The 16228-nt window shown below is 44.5% G+C and overlaps 1 protein-coding gene across 16 annotated transcripts in view; it reads right to left on the minus strand.

The window, feature by feature from the left end:
• Positions 1 to 4394: 4394 nt before the first annotated feature.
• The window catches only part of LOC117738918 (MAP7 domain-containing protein 1-like), a 34804-nt gene continuing 22970 nt past the window's right edge, over positions 4395 to 16228 (minus strand). For 8 of the 16 annotated variants that reach the window (XM_034545098.1, XM_034545096.1, XM_034545083.1 and 5 more), the window contains 10 exons: positions 13492 to 13611; positions 12685 to 12833; positions 11794 to 11936; positions 11111 to 11352; positions 9944 to 10271; positions 9025 to 9205; positions 6207 to 6311; positions 6041 to 6091; positions 5894 to 5948; positions 4395 to 5813 (listed from right to left, as the gene is read on the minus strand). In XM_034545098.1, the coding sequence (XP_034400989.1) occupies positions 5557 to 5813; positions 5894 to 5948; positions 6041 to 6091; positions 6207 to 6311; positions 9025 to 9205; positions 9944 to 10271; positions 11111 to 11352; positions 11794 to 11936; positions 12685 to 12833; positions 13492 to 13611 (1631 nt within the window). In that variant the 3' untranslated portion in view covers positions 4395 to 5556. The remainder of the gene's footprint in view (positions 5814 to 5893; positions 5949 to 6040; positions 6092 to 6206; positions 6312 to 9024; positions 9206 to 9943; positions 10272 to 11110; positions 11353 to 11793; positions 11937 to 12684; positions 12834 to 13491; positions 13612 to 16228) is intronic. The other 8 variants (XM_034545093.1, XM_034545087.1, XM_034545094.1 and 5 more) reach the window with 3 other exon arrangements.

Consider the following 16228-nt stretch of genomic DNA (forward strand, 5'->3'; position numbering starts at 1 on the left):
GCCGGAGGTTTGAATTCCAAGTGGCAGAGGGCAACTCTGAGAGGAGGAGTGAAATAAGAGTCAGTCAGATTAAAGGGATCGTGGCAGCAACATGAAACGAGTGGAGCCTTTTGTGTCACCATTCAAAATAGAGCGACAGCAAAGGAGCACAAGCAAGGTCCAGAAGATTGTCTTTCAATTAGTGGTAAGATATCTTTACAAACTTATTTATTTCTCTGAAGTAGAACAAGTGACTTTTACCTCGAATTTAAACAGTGCATCAAAAGTAAAACACAAAGAATTTACTTCGAGACCGTAAATCTTGCACTGATAAGAAAGCTGTGACGGCTGTAAATAAGTGTACTGCTTTCAGTGGTGGAAGAAAGTAGAAATACAGAAGTCATACATATTCTATTGCATGAGAAAAAAGTCCTGATTTATTATTATTTTGATACTTTAAATGTACTTAAAGTATCAAAAAAAGTGTTAAGGAACATTAGAACCTTCTTTAAATACTGCAATAGTACTGCATCATATCGTACAAACATATTATGTGTTTAGATACGTATAAAGCAACTGTAGTGTCAAATAAGGTATTGGAGTAAAAAGGTACAGTATTTCCCTGATATGGAAGTAGACGAATGAAATGGAAATCTTTGAGTAAAGTTCAAGTAACTCAATATGTACAGTACTTGATTGAATTACATGGTTACATTCCACCACTTGTTTCTTTTAACGCATTTTCAATATCTCTATTTGATTATCTTCTGTTTGCATTTAGTTCTGAGGCTTCTCCTGTGAAACATTTGATTAAATAAAGGAATAGAACCTTGAAAGCTTCAACTCAAATGACAACACCTGTGACTACTGTCAGAGAAAATAGAGAAACACAGCAGCACGAAACATGTCAGACACGTAAACACCAGAGAGAGAGAAAGAAAAGCAAGTAAAAGGCTCACCTTGCAGGGGAGAGTGAAAGGGACCAGAGTGAGACGCCTCTCTGCCTCCTCGCTTATAGAAAGGGAACCTCAGCGATGGCTGTCGAGAACGAAGCACCCACCGCTGACTGATGGCGAGCGCTTTGTGAAATCACATCTCAATTATAAATAGTTGACCCTCTGGAAGCGTTTTTCAGGCAATGTTGTTGTTGAGGGGATGATCTGGAGAAGGGGAGGGGTACAACAGTACTCTGCCGAGATGCCTGCAGGGGGTCTGTGCTGCTAACTCCTCAGGGAAACGGGGAGCGCACAGGCGGATTAAATGTGCATCATCATTTATACTCTGACACTGATCGTGGTGAGAAGGGTGGGCATGTTGACTCACTCCGCTACACGGCCTACATTTTGAACTGTGTATCCTGTTGCTTTTGGCTGAAATCCAGCGTCGGCCCTGTTCACAGAACGCAGACGTTTTTTCGTCAACCTGACCGACAATCTGCCCGTGTCAATGCACTGCATGATGTAATGTCTTCTTGTCTTCTTTCCTTCTTCCGTATGTGTCGTTGCCGCTGAGATCTGATGTCGTTGACCTGTGAGTCAACGACATGTTGCTGATGTGCTTGGATGCTGCGTTTTTCACCCTGTCTCGCCTTCACTCGCAAAAGAGCTTTTAATCTCAATACGACGTCCTGGTTTCATGGATGTTATACACGGAGAAAGAGACACACTGACGCTCTCCGGCCAGGCTGCTGACTCTGCTTCCACTTTGATTGGGCCATAAACCAACGAGGGTCAATGTGTGGCCCGGAGATGCTACCATTGGCTAATGAGCATGAAGCACAAAGTTCAGCTGAGGGGAAAGTCAGGGCTTTAGCGGGTACCAATGTACCGGACTGGTTAGGATTACACAGAAGCAATGTAACGTTTTTTATTTAGGTTCTGGAAAAACATGGTTGGGCATACGTAAACAAAGTAGAATATGTCAAGTTGCCAAAATCATTATGGTTCTTCCTCTGGGGGGAAATGAATCTCTGCACCAGGTTTCAAGGCAACCTCAGACTAAAAAAAAACAAAATGTCAAACTCATGTTGGAACTAAAAATCAGAGGGCGTCCTCAGTCGGTAAGATTCGTCCTCTGGGGAACACGAATGTGTGTACAATATTTTATGACAATCCATCCGATGGCTGTTAAGATATTTCAGTCTGGACCAAAGTGGGAGAGGAGATCAGACAGACCGTGTCATCAATAAGAGAAGGACCACTGTGGTGTTTGCACCTGTCTCACGTTACCACGGAAACATCCACTGATCGGACACACAATGGAAACACAATGGAAGTCAATAGGGTCTCATCAACGTGGACGGACTCTTTGTATGCAGCGTTGCATTGTTTGGCTGAGAAATGCTCTCTGATTACAGTCCCCACCCAAACCAAAGCACACAGAGACAGACGCACGTGCCCCCCCCCCCCCCCCCCCCCCCACCCCCACCCCCACATGCTGGGTTTCTGTCCAGAATCACATCTCTGTGTGCGCGGTCACATTGAACCCAGCTCCAGGGCATTCTGTTAGTCATCCGATGTGCTCGCGACCCTGTGACAGACAGCATCATGACCCAAAACCAGCCGCAGCACTGAGAGTCCTGTTCGCGGAGCGCGTGACGTCACCGAGCTGAGGGGAAAGAAAGGCTTCTAGCGTTTGATTGCTAGAGGAGTGCGTTATAGCAAGTGGACAGCAGGTCTCACCCACACCTTTGATGCCCCGGCTGGACTTTACCTCTGAGCTGGTCTGGGGTCAGCTCTCTGCTCTGTGTAACATAAAGCCACAGCCAAACAAACACAGGCTGGAAACAGAGGCACCCTGTTCCCATTTCCCAGGGACACTTTCCCGTCTCTACACGTTCAACGGTCAAATAAAAGCACACAACAACACAAATAATTAAGATCTAAAATATGTGTTGTTACTGGATGCAAATCATGTGAGATGTGGTTCACACAGAGCTCATGGGACAGTGTGATTAATCAAATTGAAAGTCCGGAGTGAAGACGCAACAAAAACCTCCAGAATATTTCAGGTGTCTTGGTTTCTTCTTTTTTTTTGGTACAGTCACTCTCATATTTTCCTTTTGTTTAGGAGTCTTGCTGTTTTATAATACCTATACTATATTACATATATTACCACCCTATCCCATTGTGTTTCCTAAATATTTTTGGAAATATTCACTATATTTATGTACTCTTCATTCAGCTGATGAAAGCAGTTGTGTCTGAAAGCTTTAAAGCTTCCATAAATACTGTGGCATTGGGTTTCCTAGACGCCGTTTACTGTGAGAAGCATGGAGGGTCTGATGAAGAGATGCTTTTGCATTATGGGAAATGTAGGATTCAGTGTTTTTGAAGCTCAGGATTATTTTATATCATTCTTTTGATTACATGTGTTTCTCAAAACTCCACAAAGTTGATGAAAAAGCGATACCAAATTGCTGGACAACCCATAACTGATTATGTTTTGACAAAAAAAAAAGAAAGAAAAAGGTATTTGTAAGTGGATAAATAAATTGTACTTTAAGTTTATGTAAATCTTCCACCATTTATAAGCACTCATAATGGAACAGATGGGCCACAACGGTTGTAAACATGTCTTATTGCTGGTGGTGGCGCTCACAGATGCAGTTATTTACATTTGACTGAAATCCTCCGCGCTGCCCCCTTCTGGTCTCTCTGAACATTGCAACTCTGTGATGAAGGACAGCGGGCTCTAATGCACCTAATGCTGGTGTGTTCTTTTGTTTTTATACCTGAGACAATGCAAGGGAGGCAGATTTCACATTTATGACTTTGAATTACCAGCCTACATTTTATTTTAACTGCAATTAGTTGACATTTTAATTAAATTGCCAGATATATATGTGCTGTGAATCAAGCTGAGGGTGATTCAGAAAGCCTGATCCTGTGCCACAGTTCAGGGTAAATAATCCGCAGAGAGTTCTTCTTGAAACAAAGACGTCACGGGCTGAATCGCAACTTCTGGGCCTGATTGGTGGAACTCCTCACAACTCATAGAGCGACAAGGGGCAACAACCAGACCCGGCCAAGAAGGTTTAACATGGTTTAACATTGTGCTTCATGTGAAATATGAAACGTTACTAGAGCAGTCGATTAAATGCGGTGGAATAAGAAGTACGATCCTTCTTTTTAAAATGTAGTGGAATGAAATAGAACCTCTAAACTGTACTTCAGTACCACACTTGAGTCAACGTAATACCGTCTCGTGTCCATGTGATGCCAGAGCGTCGATACGGGTTGTTAATATACTGTGATTATGCACTTTATTATGAAATCTGAAAACAATTAACTGACAGAAATATGAATTTGAATATGAATTCACAGCATTAGTTGCTTCAGATCTTAGCAGGAGGTAGAGTGGATATCAAATGGTCCATAATAATAATAATAATAATAAACATAAAATGAGTCCAGTCCCTTTCGTAAAGCTTTATTTCACAGATCCCCTGTAGCAGGAGGCCTAGGCAGCCAGGCTCATTATACATTTACATACACTGTCTGTGGCCGGTCCTGACAACGCTCCCCATGTTAAATAACTCAACAATTCAAGAGGAAAACAACACAAACACGCACGCACGCACGCACGCACGCACGCACGCACGCACGCACGCACGCACGCACACACACACTGTTCAACTTAAGATAACAATAACGATATCGCAACGACGGTAATAAGAACAACCATTGTCAAATATTATGTATATTTCTAAAATGTGTTACACAGTCAGTCATCTTTAAGGTGCGCCATAAAACTTGCATGTGACATTTCAATAAAACTTGACAGACGCTGCACCAGGACACGCGGTGGAGACAGAGAATACTTTGTTGCTTCACGTTTGTATATTTTTCGGATGAGAGCTCCTCCTCCTCGTCCTCCTGCGACAGACTGTGTGATGGGAATTCAGCGCAGTTCATTGTTTGTTTTGGCACACGATTTTTCATAAGCCGCTGCGGTGGGGCATGAATCTCATAGCTTGGAGCGGAGACATAAGGCGCGCGTCTCCATGCAGATGTGCGGGGGACTCACAGGACCTCTGCAGGTAGAAGAACAACAGAGGGTGAGACATGAAGGGACTCTGCACTCCAAGGAACGTTCTGAAGGGGGACTCTAAATGCGCCACCGCCCGTCTAACCTTTGACCAAATCGGTGACCTTTTTCCTCGTTGCACGTTCCGTGACAGGCTGACGTGCTTGACTTATGTGATCGGCGACAGGGATTCCCAACTTTGGGTTCAGGGCCCTCAAAGCGGCCCCTAAGATTAATAAGAGGGGCCCACAGATGTTACAGATCTTTTTGCTTTGGGACACAAAATGATGTGAAATATTGTAGATTCTGTCTCTCATTTCTGCCATTGATCTTGTATCTGGTCAACGTCTGAATATATTTATCTGTCCTGAAACTGTGATGAGGCTCAACTTAAGGAACACTGATGTAGAGGTCTTTTATGGACCTCAGGACTCATTAACACCAGAGAAATGCGCAACATTTATCCTCCTTTTATAGTCTGGACCCCCCCCCCCCCCCTCACTAAGCACATAATGCACTATTTAATGTGTGTCAGACTCTGCTGCACGATCACAGTCTCATCCGGTGTCTCTTCACTGCACCTGCGACATGCTGAGGCTTCATGGGGCCCGTCTTCATCAGGAAGGGCTCCCCGACCAGCCCGCTCTGAGGCGGCGCCGGGCTCCCGCCGCTGTTCAGCTGGAGGATCTCTTCGAAGTCGGCCGCCTGTCCGTTGGCCGAGACGCCGTTCTGGTGAGCGGCGGGCTGCACGCCGTTCACGACGGGGCCAGACACGGCGGCGCCGGGACCCTGCGGGCTTCCGGCCGCTGCACAGAGATCATGTTCATGAGCAGGTGAACAAGTGACAGTTGATTCCGATAGGGCATGACACGACTGGGACACTTACCCGTACTGGACTCCGTGTCCTTGCCGTTGACCTGTGGAGAAGCTTTGACCTCCTTCTGAGATGACAGAGAACAAAAATACTTTTGTTATTAAGAAATAAATAGAAAAAAAACACATAGACGAAGTTTAGATTTCTTTTCACGCAAACCTTTTCTCCGGCGTCGCTCTTCCGGGTCCTCTTCATGATCTCATCAAGGCGCTGTGCAGATCGGACAGAGAGATCAGTCAGCTAGATATTTCATTCGAGTGAGGGACGAACTGGGATGAACTCCAGTGTGAAGTCTCTGTGAAGTTGTTGTTTGTTCCCTCCTCACCTTCTTCCTCTCCAGGCGCTCCTGCTCCTCTTTCTGGAAGTGTTTCTCCCTCTCCAGGCGCTGACGCTCGGCCTCCTCGCGAGCTTTGGCTTCAGCCTCCTCCCTCTGGAAAAATAAGAGACAAAAAAACATGAATGTGAAGCTGAGGGAAAATAACGCTTGCAGACTAAATACAAAAGGATCCATCAGCTGATGAAAAAGGTCTTGCAAAAAAGGAAAAGAAGCAGCGGGAAGTCAGCCATATTGAATAGACACCCACTTTATGCAAATGTTCTGTCACAGGAGTCAGATGCTCTGGTGTTGACTCCCACAGAGAATCACAGCTGAATATGGAAATGACTCAATGGTGCAAATGTACCAAAAAGCCCTATTTTTGTCCCCGTACTCTTCGTGCAGCAAGAAAAAAAAAAAGGTTCATAGCTGAAACTGCATTTCATATCTTCTATTCCATTTTCATTTCTGTGGTTTGTGGTTCGAGATGTAAACCGAGCACCGATGTCTCGTGAGACATGAACCAGTACAGATTGTGCAAGCCCATTTCCCCTCCAGGGACGATGAGGTCTATCCGTCTATATAATAGAAAGGCATGTGTAAAGGAGTGTAAATAAATAACATTCACAGAGTTCTCCTTTTGTCTGGTTGTTTGCCGATAATATTGGCATGCAGGACTTTTACTTGCGGCGGGGTATTTTCACAGTGTGGTGTTACTTTGACTCATGGAGAAACAAGGCCTGAGCAGCCATGTTTGCCTCAGAGAAGTCTCCATCTAAAAATCCTGCATCGCATCCACATTGTCGAAATCGTCTCAATATTCAGCCACGACGCTGACAATCTTTTTCGATTACACCAAAGCTTCGCTCTCTCCACTACAGCGCAAGAAAAATCTGCAAAAAAAAAAAAAAGGAGAAGGTGTTGTCATTTCGCTGCGGGGTCCTTGCTATTATGTTATGTCATATCAATCTGAAAACAAGCACATTTACTGGACGCACATTGACAATTCTGGACCTATTTCATAAATTGTTGCCCCACATTTGTCACCTAGACGCAAAAACGTGTGAACATAGAGTCCAGGTTGAAAAACACCTCAGTCACCTTTGAAGTAAAGGATCTGAAAATTACACCAGTGGTAACGCACTGTAATGCAGATCAGCTCGTGACCACCGGGGGGCAGCGCATGCTCAGTCTGTTCTGCAACCTTTAGGCCAGAGTTGATATAATATGAGCAACTCCATTACTTGCTTCACTGGGTATTCAGATTCAGCACAAACCAAATAGATGCGTTGAAGCCGGAGATGAAAACAAGAGTTATGATGATAAATCACATCTGTCGACTTTTAAAACCGTCAAATGACTTTTCGACTGCAGCTATTTAGCCGTGCGCACACATCTTAAATAGGCACGCACATTTTCAGTGTACGTTGCAGATAGAGAGAGAGAGAGAGAGAGAGCTCTTAAAAAAAGTAAGAAGCCACTCTGGTCTGGAGCCGTCAGGAAGGAACAATGGTCCGATTGAAGGGGAAGGAGGGGAGCGGAGCGAGGCCGAGTGCTCCAGGCGTGGCCTACACTGATGCTGCTTATCTGACTGTCAGCCCACTGCAGGGCCAAGTGTACGAGACGGAGGCAACACAGGCCTGTCACTATCTCCCCGATCACAATGGCTTCCCTTCAGCCTTTCGCTCATCACCAAAATGGAGGTCTCCAGCTGGCATCTGCCCGTGCCAGACAAGGGCCCTCCGAGTAACTGGGCGCACAAATCGTCCGTGACAGCAGCGCATATTCTCCTCCTTTAATCTGCCCAGATGCCAGACAGCCAGTCTGTCAGTCAGCCAGTCAATCAGTCAGTCGGGGGGGTGAGTGAGCTCGATGTTTGGCCTCACGTACAGTATCAAACCCCCACCCACCACAGCTCGGGCATCCTCATATGCATTAATCTGCCCAGATGGTCAATGGACTTACTGCATGCGGGGGATCAAAGGGATTCATGTTGGTTTATGGAAAATTAGAGGGGTTTCAGTGCATTCAGTATATTTACAGTTAACCAGAACGCATCGTGTGTGTCAGGTTTGAAGGTTTGATTCCCACCAGATATTGCAAAGTTGGTTCAAGGAAATGGAAGAATTGGGGACTTGAAAGTGATCTTCCTCTGAAGTCATGGGGTTCTGAGTATAATAATAGAGGCTTTGTGTTTCTTATCTAGTCAAAAAGAAACTTGTTGGCAAACTGCTGCTTGTTTACACATCCAGCTGTTGAAGAGCAGCTGTATCATTCATCCAGGGACGGTTTTCAATTAAACACATTGTAAATAGTGGATTACAGGTGGGCTAAGCGCAGGTTTATATTCGCTGTTATTCTCTCTAAATGTGACGTCGTGAAGCAGCGTGGGATCATGGGAGTTCTCCCAGTTCATTGTTCAGGAGGTTTGTATTATCTGCAGAGGTGTCCTCCCCAAAACCAGGTGATTCAAACCAGTAAAAGAAAATACAGAATGAAGTAGTTTTGTGTTAAAAATTGTTGTTTCTCCGACGATGTTCACTGGACACAGGACGTCCCGGCGGGGGCTGCGAGCCGAACTGGAGGGTATGATGCAATTGACATGTGACCAAGGTGCGCTACCTTGATGAGAAATCAATAGGTTTGAAAATGATTGGAAACATTTGGGATAATGTAACGCAATTAAATATATGACATCGGTTGAGTCGTTTTTAGACGTTCTTGCTCAGAAAAGTTACACATTATAACTTTAAATGCAGGTACAGGCACATATTTTATTATTATTTTGTCCGTTTTTAGTGGAACAACATGTTTCCTGCTCCCTGACCTGTTTCTGCAGCTTCTCGTTCTCCTCCTGCTCGGCCACGGCTCTCTCCTGCGCCTCCTTCTCCTCCTCAGCTTGCTGGGCTTCGTCCCGGAGACGCTGCTGTTCGGCCATGAATTGGGCCTCCTCCTTCCTGCGCTTTGTCTCCTCCGCCTCCCGGACCATCGCCTCCTCCCGGAGGATCCTGAGAAGACGTGTCCGTGTTACATGCATTGTTTGTACCCGGACAGAGATCAGCAGTCTGTTATTAACCCTGATGTTTCTCCCATATTTCTCAGAAGTCGTTCTTCAGTCCCTGAGGCTAGAACGAGCGTACAGTCATCACACGTGTGACACATACGGCTGCAGGCCTCAGGCCACTAAAACACCTAGAATATGCTTCTTTTAAATGAAATGGAACTTTTAAACGAAACATAACACTTTCATTTATTTATTTTTGTATCTAATAATTTAGTTTGAGCGATGTTATTTGGTCATGAAGACAGAAATGATACTTTTATAAGTGTATTCATGGGTAAACAATAAGGACAGTGTTCCAACGGTACAACGACTTTCTTTTTAACTGAACATGAAAAAAGGGGAATATTGTCATTGTCAATTTCAAAGTAACGAGTTGTGGGCGTTCATTTTATTTTGTTTATTTGTTTTATTTGTTTATTCATTTATTTAGGTTGAAATGGAGCAATTCTTTCATGGAAGTTCCTTTTTTTCTTCTTCTGCAATCGCTGCCAAATTACTTAGAAATTATAAGGAATTTAAGAAGCGAAATAAATTTGCCCCCAAATCGTGAATTTCTTTTCTCATAAAAAAAATATTGTAGCAAGGTAACTATCCTTACAATGTGACGCAATGCAAGTTTAGAAGGTGTTTTTTTTTGTTTTTCAGGACTTCTCATAGCCCTCAAAGTCAGAAAGCGACTGACCTGTTCCTTTGCTCCTGCTCCAGACGCTCCTGCTCCTCTCTGTCTCGCTGCTCCCGGGCTTGCCTGCGTTTCTCTGTCAGGACGCGAGCTGCCTCCTCTGGGTTGTTGGTGCCTGCTGACGGCCTGCCGGTGGTGGAGGGAGCAGCGGCGGCGGCGGCGGCGGCGGGTGCATCAGAAGGAGCAGACTTCACGGCGGCGGGAGAAGCAGCTGAGGCCGCCGGCTCTCCGTTTGGAGCAGCTGGAGTGGCCCCTGATGCCACCGCCGGGCTGAGCACAGGAGGTGGAACCGGTGCAGAGGACACCACGATGGCAGGAACGCCACCAGAGTCTATGAGAGGGAAGACGAGGACAGGGAAGCTAGTGATCGTGATTCTAAGTAAGGAAGCAGACATACGAATCATCTGAAGAATGAAATGAGAGGAACGTCGCCAGAAACTGGCAGATGATAAATGATTTAACTGTTTATTATGTAGCTTTGATTCAACATTGAATTTTCACTTAAAAAAAAATAAAAATCCAATATGAAAAAATGCTAAAAGAGAGGCTCTGCCCGTCATGATGGCACTGGCAGTTCGGGAGAGTTTTTTCCGCAGTGGAAACTTCTGGCTGTCTGCTGCGTGCAGAGTTATAAATATGAAAACAGAAGTTCAACTATATTGGCAGGAAGAGCAGATGACTTTTCAAGATCCTATTCATGTCATATTCATTTCAAGGTTTACCTGACATCACAATGATTCATACAGTAACCATCATTACCCCCGTTGCGCCATTAATAAAAGGAAAATGTGCTCTAATTTCTATAATATTAAAACACCGTTTTTGTTTCTGGGAACCCGCTATAAAATGGAACCTAAATGATGTCGATGATCACGTCTGCTCGGGTGACACCTGCAGATATTAGATATAGAGAGAAGTTTAATTGATCTGTGTGAACATTGTTCAGTGTTTTTTCGAACAAGGCTGTCGATGCTCTTAGAAACTAAGTGGAGTAATTCATTTTAAAAAAGCGTAATTGTGATTTCATCCCTCCAGTTACGGAGCAGTCGGTAAAGGCCAGAGCTGGTAAGAATCTGGCACACACACTCTGCAGCGATCACGCCAATGTCGGCCAAAACCTTCGGGGTCACCTTGAAGCCTGGATATGGTCTCCATGGTAACCACACTCACTCTTTTTCTCCTCTGGCGCGTCGGGCTGCTGGGGTTCGGGGCGCGTTTCCACAGCGACCGCGGCGACCGTCTGGGGCTGAACCCTGACGGGCGTCTGGGCTCGTTTGGGCCGGGTCTTGGTGCCGGAGGGAGACGTCTTCTTGCCCGTCGCGGTCTTGGAGGCCGCCGCCAACACCAGGGGGGACAGGGGCCGACTTTTGGGGGCGGCCGGTGACGGAGGTCTGTTTCTGGGCTTCGGGGTGCTGATGAGAAGAGAGAAGGTGGAGAAGGAGGTGAAACTGGAGTCAATGAGAGAGAGAGAGATCGGGTTTAATAGCGGCGCAGAGAAAGGTAATGAGGTTGCCAGTGCACTGCATAAAGCTCATAACTAGGTCATGTGGAAGTTATGAGTGGCTCCATCTGAAACTCTGTGATTCTTCGGCTGCAGGAGAGTGTAACCTGAGAGGGAAGGAGGCATCTCTTTCCCCTGTGCATCGGGCTGACACTAACAGACCGGCTGTTGGCTGATTGAACGGAGTCCAGCAGAGTCCGTTTCAGCAGTTAGATGATAGCACCTTGGACCATCTGTGGAACATTAACCTGCTCCGAGGATAAAACACCAGAACACACTCGGCCTCTCTCCTGCTTGAAGTAAATAAATAAAAAAACATGTTTCAGGTTAAAATACGGGATACATTGGTTACCTGGTCTCTAGCCTGGATCTCTGGGTCGTGGTGGCGGGTGATGTCAGCTGTCTCTTCTTTGGCACTTTGTCTTTTGTGAGCGCGTTCTTCTCTTTTTCATTCTCCCTCTCCTTGTCTTTCTTCTCTTTCTTCTTTTTGTCCACCTTGAAGGAAGACGTGACACCAATAAGCAGTTATCGCACGAGGCCGAGGCTGATATGTGTCATGGAGGCTCCTTCAAAAACAAGACGGCCATGACAGCGTCAACAGTCACGTTCTAAAGTTAGGGTTCTTTAAAATCATTTAAAAAAATGTTATCAGCATTTATTGATTATTTAACCTCACTTGGTGGAGTGCGACATAAAGTAAACCCTTTATTGATGTATTGTCTCAAACACAGAGCAAAATTCTCATTGTGTTATTTGTATCCATCTGACGAGTGTAAGTCCAATATTCATTCGCTTTTAGCTCTGTTTTTGGTCTCCACCACCTCCTGAGAGAAATATTTGTCTCTTCAACTGTGTTCGCCAGCTAGTCTCTACCTGTGTCTGCCTGCTGTTTGGTGCTAGTGTCCAGCATTTAAAAAAAACATTTATTTCACTATAAACAGCTCCCACGATGAGTGAACTGAAACAGTGAAGTTGCGTAAAAACAAAGCAATGAGCTGAAAGAGGCTAAAATGTTGGGTGATAATTCTCTTGTCACTCTGAGTGACACCTTTCATATTGATTAGTGCAGATATAATGTCCAACTTTAGGTTGCTCTGTCCGTCTAACAGGCTTGATGGATCACCAGTAACGATTTCATTGGCATGATTCAACGTAAAGATGTTAAACGTGTCATGACTGTCTGTTTTAGGGCCAAACAGAGTGCCAAACATGGTGTACATGAGCGGTCAACGTGTTTGCCTACCGGTGTGGAATTCCGCCGGCGTTGGCGCTGGGTGATGTCCGGCGTGCTGGCGGAGGAGACCCTCCAGCGCTCGGCGTTCTGGTGCGGGTGGTGATGGGAGGAGGCGTTCAGCGGGCTGGCGGAGACTGAACGGGAGCAGTGGTGAGAGTCTGAGTAACACATGGACATGCAGAGAGCGGCAGCGAGGGCCGATTGTCAGGGGCCCCACACACACATACAAACAAACACATACACCATGCAGAGGGTTGATAAAAAGCCTCTATGAGACAATGATTATTATTGGGATCCGATAGTGAATCTTTACAGCAGCATCATTGGAAATTGAATATCTTTAAGTTTTGGACTCTTGCCTTTCCCCCCAAGTGTTGACCTTTTTAGAGTAAACAATACATCGATTAACAGATTAACTGATATTGAAGATAATCATTAATACCAGCTTTATGTTCAAACAAACATCGCACATATCACCACAAGTATGAAGACATCGAGATAATAAAGAGAGACAGAGTTGGAGAGAGGGGGAGAGGATCTGGAAAACTGCATTTCTTAGATTTTCGTACACTTGAGTTACAGTTGTTTCTAAACATTTGAAGGACTTTAAAGAGAAGTGCTCGGGACGAAAGGGAAAATGTAAAGATGTCATGATGATTGGGCAACGTGAAGGTCACGTGATATGATGGAAAGCTCCAGAACAGCTAGTGGACCCTTGTGTGTTGACCACAGATGAAGAGAGAAATATCCGGATAGAGAGAGGGGAAGGGGGGGTTACATTGAGTAGAAAACATCCAGATGTGGTCTCACACTCACGGGAGTCGCTGTTGTTGAGGAGGGTGGCGGCGCTGCGACTGCGGGCCAGGAAGGACAGAGTGGGCGTCATGAGCCGCTCCACGATGCGGCTCTCCCAGGGGCTCAGACGCAGGCTGCGGGCTGACAAGAGGACGCCGTGAGTGTCGGGTTACTGCCGGAGCTGCACCGCACAGGTACTCACCACTAAAACACATGTCCGGCACACTGACGCACAGGTGAACACACTCGGCACGTGTAGCGCTCCTCATTGATGACACTGCAGCGCATCCTCTCTTCACACACACACACACACACACATACACTGAACACACTCTGTCTCCTTTTAAGGCAGAGGGGAGTTTTACGCTGCATTTATGTGCTGCTTGAAGGTGAGGAAATGTTACCAGGTTGTGACATCAAAAGCATCAAATGTAACCGTTGTCATTGGCAAAAGAAAACTATTATCACTGATGTTTAACTAGCCAAACAAACCCTCATCACTTAAAAAAAAGAAAAGAAAAGCGAGAAGCAGCACTTTACAGCTGATTTAATTGGCTTACACAGATCTTGAGTTGTGATTCAGACATCAGGAGGTGGAGCCAAGTGGCAAACCTTAAAAAAAAAACGTTTCTTTGTATATAAAGGTCGGCAGAAAAGCTAGCTATCCTACACACAGTAGTATTGTACTTGCAAGAGGCTAGCAGGTTGTTACATTTAGGGAAAGACCACGGCTCGGGTTCAAATTAGAGCGTTTTTTTCACGCAGCCTTTACGTAAGTTAAGTATTTTATGGACAACTTAAACTCCAATCTGCCAATCAGAGACTCTCAGACTCAAAGATACAGAGATGGACGTTAGCCCTCCCGCCACACACAGTACCAGACATCCCATAACGACACAGCGAACAAGCCCAAGTTCATTCCATTACTTACCACTCAGAATCACAATCACGTAAAAGCCAGCGGGGCTGTTTTACTGGATCAAACACAGTGCAGTGCAAAGTGAGTTCAGCATTAGCACAACACACAACTACTCTGACATTAGCACCGTGGCGGCGTGATACGGTGGTAATCTTACTTTTATTGAGCGCCAGAAATTCAGCACCAATATGGCGTCAAGCAAACTTAATGTCAGAGAATCAAGTTGCTTGGAGGTCGGCACCATCTTGTTAGAAACTAGAGATGCCTGCGTGGAATTTTTGTAAAGCTCAAGGCAAATACTAGAAAAGCCCAAAAAGGGAGCGGACGGAGAAAGAGACGATGAATGACGCAGAGCGGGAGCTCAGAGTTCGAGACTCTTCACACTGAATATCACGGAGACGGCGCTCAGAATCCTGCAGCAGGAGCTGACAGAGAGACACACGTTAGACGCATTTCCTCTCTAATAACTCAAAACATGCAGACGGTACGGGGAGGAGGTACATTTGCACTGTTTTGAGTTTGAGGTACTTTGCGCTCGTGTTTTCATTTACTTTGCACTTGATTTATTTAAATTGTATTTATTTTAAAGCTTTAGTCACTAGTTAGCAGATTAAGAATTGACATGCTAAATATATGTTTCTCAAATATGACCACATTTTAGATTAAATAAGCTAAACTTCAACTACTTCTTCAGTAATAATAATCTAACAGCATAATAATATAACACTTATTGAGATGATACAAATGTACATACAGGACTTTTATTTGAGAGTATTTTAATAATTGATCAGCTCTATATATGTATATATATATATATATATATATATATATATATATATATATATTCGTATATATATGGGTATATATATATATATATATATATATATATACCCATATATATACACATATACATATATACAGTATATATATGCATGTGTATATATATATGTATACATATGCATATATATACATATACATATATATATATATATATATATATATATACACACTTTCCCGTCCTGCTTCTTTAAAACAGTGCAAAACAACAGAAAACACACAAGTGCGCACAAGACGAGAACATACAGGTGGACACGACACAGAATGCACCGCCTCAACATGAGAGATGATGCATGACAACATATAGCATAAACAATGTTATGTCTTACTGATAACTTGACTACCTCCCGTTGCTAGGCAACAGCAGTTTCCCCCCTCCCCCTCACATTTCTTTCTCCAATGCGGCAACGGGAGGCTGAGCTGAGCTGCTGCCCGGTGAAGGTGTTCACCTGCAGGTAGACTAATGATAAATCCATGGCGCTATCCGTGGTGCTAACGCAGCAGACGGATTTGTAATTGCGACTTTTGACTTCCCCCCCCTTGTTAAAAATGAAAAACGTTGCCTACTGAGTACATACCAAGTCTTCTGGTCAAGACACATCACTTTATCTTATATATCTTATCCTATATCTTACATATGTACAAAACGAAGCCTGTTAAAATAACATGTGGACGTTTTTAGCCACGCTGTTAGCAGCACAGCTCTATGGACGGTCACGTAGGTATCTCAACACCTTTTGGATCGATTGTCATGAAATGTTGTGCAAACATTCACGGTCCCCAGAGAATGAATCATAATGACTTTGGTTTTGATTGAAATTGGATAGTTAGGATAATATATATTTCCATTTATAACTGAAACCAAGACTGCAACTTTTGAAAGAAGTAATTATTAAGTTTTCCTCTTACAAATTAAATGAAGCGATGAATTCATACACATTCACATTATCCTGTAATTATGTGGCTAGTTACCACTGGTGTTCAGCAATAGTTATATAGTCT

Source organism: Cyclopterus lumpus, chromosome 11, assembly GCF_009769545.1.
Source record: "Cyclopterus lumpus isolate fCycLum1 chromosome 11, fCycLum1.pri, whole genome shotgun sequence".
Classification (NCBI taxonomy): Eukaryota; Metazoa; Chordata; class Actinopteri; order Perciformes; family Cyclopteridae; genus Cyclopterus; species Cyclopterus lumpus.